Genomic DNA, 5544 nt, shown 5'->3' with positions numbered 1-5544 from the left:
TCTTTCCCTGGTGTCACCCCCTCTCCAAGGCAACTTGACCTTGTAGTCTGATCACTGCTCTCTGTTTAGAAGTTCAGGGTCCTGCAGTCCCTCAGTGAGATCTGACTGAAGTCAGCTCACTGCTTATAGAAGCTGAGCCCTGATGTAGTCAGTCTATAAGGTGCAAATCTCCCCTGACTCTGCTCTGGCTTGTCTTGGTGTTTCACTACTGTTGTGCATGTAGTGCAATTGGTCATGTGAAGTTACCATGGCACAAGGGGTGACATACCTATAAGCACTTGCCTGGTAATTATGTATTGGATCCCTACCTGGGAAAGCTGTTTAATTGGCACAAATGCCATCATCAATGTGTTATGCCTATGAAGAAACCTGTGTGGTACCAGGGTTTGTACCCCCATCCAGGGCTTTGTCCAGTCTAACTGCAATGATTAGCACTTCTCCAGGGAGACTTTCCTGGTCCATGAAATGGATTCGTGTCTCAAAGGAATTCAGGTGTCATCTCATGGTACGTGTGGCTAGTGGGGAAGGTAGGTCTGGATCAGGGGCAGGGAATTATTTTGGGCGGAGGGCCACTTACTGAGTTTTGGCAAGCCTTTGAGGGCCACATGACAGGCAGCCAGGGGCAGATAAGTATTAATTTTCTACATTTTTTAGGGGTCCCGCGGGCCAGATGGAATGGCCTGGCAGGCCGCATCTGGCCCACGGGCTGCGTTTTGCCCACCCCTGGTCTGGATGCACGGAGTAGGGAGATGAGTAAGTTGAGAGACAGACCACGGGGAGTTGCAGGAAGGGGCTGGAGGCCATCAAGGGGTGAGTGGCAGCACTGGCCTGCGTCCACACTGCAGAGAGATTCCATTAGTAACCAACCAGTCGTGTGCACAAGGGCTCTGTCACTAGCACCATCATGCACAAAGGAGTGAGGTTTTATGTGATATGCAGATGGGGCTGGAAACAGAACAAGGGTCTAACATGGATTAACTTTGCTGTGAGGACTTACTAGCCAGGCATGAGATATCAAGTGCCTTGAATAACCTTATAATGATATTTTAAAATTTGCAAATGAGGAGGAAAGGCAGCAAGAGGGCACAGCAGCACCTCTGGCTCTCCAGGGACCTAGCAGACCTCCTGAGGCTAAAAAGAAAGGCCTACAAAGGATGGAGGATGGGGGGAGTCACCTCCAAGGAGGATTATTCTGCACTTGTCCAGTCCTGTAGGGAGCAGACCAGGAAAGCCAAGGCTGCAACTGAACTCCAACTAGCTTCGAGCATCAAGGACAATAAAAAGTCCTTTTTCAGATATGTGGGGAGCCAGAGGAAAAGCAGGGGCAACATTGGACCCCTGATGAACCAGATGGGGCAACTGACAACTGACGCCCAGGAAAAAGCCAACCTATTAAATAGGTACTTTGCGTCGGTCTTTCATCAGTCCCATGGGACGCCCATGCCCGCTACAGGGCCGGGAAGTCCGGGTGAGGGTGATCCCCTGCCCTCCATTAATGCTGACTTTGTGAAGGAACATCTTGAGAAGCTGGATACCTTCAAGTCAGCTGGCCCTGACAATCTTCACCCCAGGGTACTCAAGGAGCTGGCGAGCATCATAGCCCAGCCTCTAGCACGGATCTTTGAAAACTCTTGGCGCTCTGGTGTAGTGCCCGAAGACTGGAAGAAGGCCAATGTGGTGCCTATCTTCAAGAAAGGGAGGAAAGTGGATCCGGCTAACTATAGGCCCATCAGCCTGACTTCTATCCCGGGGAAGATCTTAGAAAAGTTTATTAAAAAGAGGCCCCTTAATGGACTGGCCGACACCAACATCTTAAGGGATAGCCAGCACGGGTTTGTTGCGGGTAGGTCTTGCTTGACCAATCTCATTTCCTTCTACGACCAGGTGACCTATCACCTGGACAAGGGAGAAGAGATTGATGTCATATATCTTGACTTCAAAAAAGCCTTCGATCTGGTGTCCCATGATCGCCTCTTGGAGAAACTGGCCAATTGTCGCCTTGGGTCCTCCACGATCCGCTGGCTGGAAAATTGGCTCCGGGGTCGGACCCAGAGGGTAGTAATCGATGGAAGTCACTCATCGTGGTGTCCTGTGACCAGTGGGGTCCCCCAAGGCTCTGTCCTTGGACCCATACTGTTCAACATCTTCATTAATGATGTGGACACTGGAGTCAGAAGCGATCAGAACTGGCCAAGTTCGCCGATGACACCAAACTTTGGGGCAAAGCATCCACACCAGAAGACAGGCAGGTTATCCAGGCTGACCTGGACAGGCTCAGCAAGTGGGCGGACGAGAATCTGATGGTGTTCAACGCCGATAAATGCAAGGTTCTCCACCTTGGGAAAAAAAACCCGCAGCATCCTTATAGGCTCGGCAGTGCTATGTTGGCTAGCACTATGGAAGAAAGAGACTTGGGGGTCATCACTGACCACAAGATGAACATGAGCCTGCAATGCGATGCGGCGGCTAGTAAAGCGACCAAAACGCTGGCTTGCATCCATAGATGCTTCTCAAGCAAATCCCGGGACGTCATTCTCCCCTTGTACTCAGCCTTGGTGAGGCCGCAGCTGGAGTACTGCGTCCGGTTTTGGGCTCCACAATTCAAAAAGGATGTGGAGAAGCTTGAGAGAGTCCAGAGAAGAGCCACGCGCATGATCAGAGGTCAGGGAAGCAGACCCTACGATGACAGGCTGAGAGCCCTGGGGCTCTTTAGCCTGGAAAAGCGCAGGCTCAGGGGTGATCTGATGGCCACCTATAAGCTTATCAGGGGTGACCACCAGCATCTGGGGGAACATTTGTTCACCAAAGCGCCCCAAGGGATGGCGACTAGGTCGAACGGTCATAAACTACTACAAGACTGTTTCAGGCTGGACATAAGGAAGAATTTCTTTACTGTCCGAGCCCCACAAGGTCTGGAACAGCCTGCCACCGGAGGTGGTTCAAGCGCCTACATTGAACACCTTCAAGATGAAACTGGATGCTTATCTTGCTGGGATCCTGTGACCCCAGCTGACTTCCTGCCATTTGGTCAGGGGGCTGGACTCGATGATCTTCCGAGGTCCCTTTGAGCCCTGATGTCTATGAAATCTATGAAATCTATAATAAAGACTACTCATGAGGCATGGCAGATGACTGGCTAAAACCTCTGCAATGGCTTTAAAATCTCACTGGATTCAAAGCGTGCTGTGTCTGCCTGTCTCCCAGGGACTGGTCGAAGGGTGCTGTGATGCCTGAAAGCTGTCTATCACTATCCCAACCATGTAGTTGGTCCAATAAAGGAGATCACCCACAAGAATTCCTGCCCCTCTTTGAAATCTCAGCCTGATCTAAGAAATGAAGAAAACTCCCAAGTAAGAGCAGGTCTAGGTAACAGTTTAATGTGCACATACAATATGTAATGCGTCACAACATGGAAAGGCCATGAGGAGGTTCAGAGATACAACACGATGGTGACTGAAGGTATTTTCAGACTCAGGGCCAAATCCTGGCTGATGTAGATGGAGTTAGGACAATTGAGAGCAGCTGGGCACATGCTGTCATTTCTTCTCCCATTTAAATACAATTAGCCACAGCAATGACAGTGCTGTGAGAGGGGTTCATGTTCCTCAAGTTGAAAAAGCATTTATGCATCTGGCTGGGGTTGGAAATGCTATAAACACCATCCAATTAGCCAGCCTCACACCCAACTCATTACAGGACAATAAAGTAGCATCTCCAGAGGGAGTTATTGAACTAAACTGGGTTTTCTATGCATGTCACAGCCTCGGTGCAGAACCCAATCGCAGCTCAGTCCTGCAAACCTCCCAGGCTGCTCAATCCCATTCAAAACATGAGCAAACATCCGCACCCAGATCCCGCCGTACTAAGCCATTTGTGATCTACCCACTCTCTGTCTTTTTTGCTGGCTGCTACTGCTTGCTGTGGCCACGTCTTCCTGAATCGAGGTCCAGCTGGGCATAGACGATGCGGTCCTGTTTGACAACAAGCAGCAAAATCAGATGCTGCCTTATAGGGTCCCAGAGAAGTGGGGCTGGAAGAGACCTGCAGAGGTCACACCTAGTCCAAGCCCTGCTTGAGGCAGCATCATCCCTATTCAAACCATCCCAGACAAATCCGTTGTCTTGCCTCTTAGCAAAATTACCACCAACACTCACACAACACAAGACCATGAACCTGAACCTCCCACAGAGAAAGCAGGGCCTCATGCTACAAAATGATACCAGCAACAGAAGGGAACATCTCAGCCAGATCGGCTTTCATGGGCCTTTTTAGATATTCCCTCTTGGCTCTTATGGCTTCGGCCTTGGTGTGGGAGGGTGTTTTATTTCACTGGAGTCTGACTTCAAGAGCACGGAGAATGACAGGCTGTCACTGCAAATTGAACGAGGCTTTCAAATGCAATCATGTGTTCTCTGTCTAGAGATTATCCAAGCACTGAAGTTTTTAATGTACCTTTTGTTTGGATTGCAAGTCCCCTTTGCATATAAATTGACCTCATGTTGTCAGGCTCAATTTAGGAGAAACAGCTCCCCCCACTCCAGTAAAAGTCAGTAAGCACAGCTGTAGATCATGGAGCACCTGCAGCTCTTATGAAATCCCACAGGGTAATTTGGAAGAAGAGGAAAGTAATCAAAGGGTCAAAGGCACTAAAACAACTAAACTAAAAATTGCCCTGCAAACTCTTTAGACTTGATGCATCAGGGTGCCATGTGTCAAGAAGGGGAGGCAGGCTCTGCCCCAAAGCCCGTCCTGCTGGGGAAAGGGAGAGAAACCACCCCAGATTCACCAGCCTGTCCCTGTTGTAGAGACAGGGAAACTGAGGCACAGAGCAGTGATGGGGCACAGAAGCAGGCCCTACTCCCACTTTCTGGACCAGTCCAGTGCAGGAAGGGACCAAGACACCGATGGCTCCTGAAAGGACCTACCTGCGTCTCCGTGGGGCCTGGAGGGGCCGAGCTCTGGGGCCGAAGACCTGGTGCAAACAAAGATCCTGGTGAGGCCCCCACTTTCACGGTATTGCCCCAAAGGGAGATTACAGACTAACACCCCCAGTGCATCTGTTCTGCCCTGCTGTGTACAGACAGATGGATGCACGCTTCTAGGGGAAGATGTGCCACCCAACGTCCAAGGGGAGTCTCGGTCCACAACAGGGCAGGGAGGAAGGGACCAGGCCTTTATTGCAGAGTCAGGTCCATGGGGTGGGAGGGCGGATTTGACTATGCTTTATATGACCACCCCATGACCAGGTTGGCCTCAGCCAGCCTTAGCTACAGAATAAGGATAGATGGCAGGGGATTCACACTGTCCACCTGCCCCTGTGTGTGCCCAGGTCACTGGGCCAGCCCCTCAAACCCCAGGGCACCAGAGCTGGGCAGGTGCAGCCTAGTCACAGGAAAGGCTGTTCAGTGGGGGATTGTCAGGGTCCGTGTGACCCCCAAGAAGGTGACTTCCCCATGCTGGCCGCTACCTGGACAGCCTGAGTGGCGAAGGCAGAGCCAGCTCACAGGTATCACCAGCAGAGTAAGAGCTCCCAATACAGCCAGG

The 5544-nt window shown here is 51.0% G+C and overlaps 1 protein-coding gene across 1 annotated transcript in view; it reads right to left on the bottom strand.

Annotated features, from left to right (window-relative positions):
- LOC102384010 overlaps positions 1-5544 on the bottom strand; it is a 17703-nt gene that overhangs the window by 10266 nt on the left and 1893 nt on the right. Inside the window, exons 4-5 of the mRNA XM_025195632.1 lie at positions 5468-5527; positions 4926-4972 (exon numbers count right to left, since the gene is read on the bottom strand). Coding sequence (XP_025051417.1) covers positions 4926-4972; positions 5468-5527 — 107 coding nt within the window. The remainder of the gene's footprint in view (positions 1-4925; positions 4973-5467; positions 5528-5544) is intronic.

The sequence above is a fragment of the Alligator sinensis genome, unplaced genomic scaffold, assembly GCF_000455745.1.
Source record: "Alligator sinensis unplaced genomic scaffold, ASM45574v1 scaffold1796_1, whole genome shotgun sequence".
Taxonomy (NCBI): Eukaryota; Metazoa; Chordata; order Crocodylia; family Alligatoridae; genus Alligator; species Alligator sinensis.
This window is presented reverse-complemented; position numbering and strand designations above follow the sequence as displayed.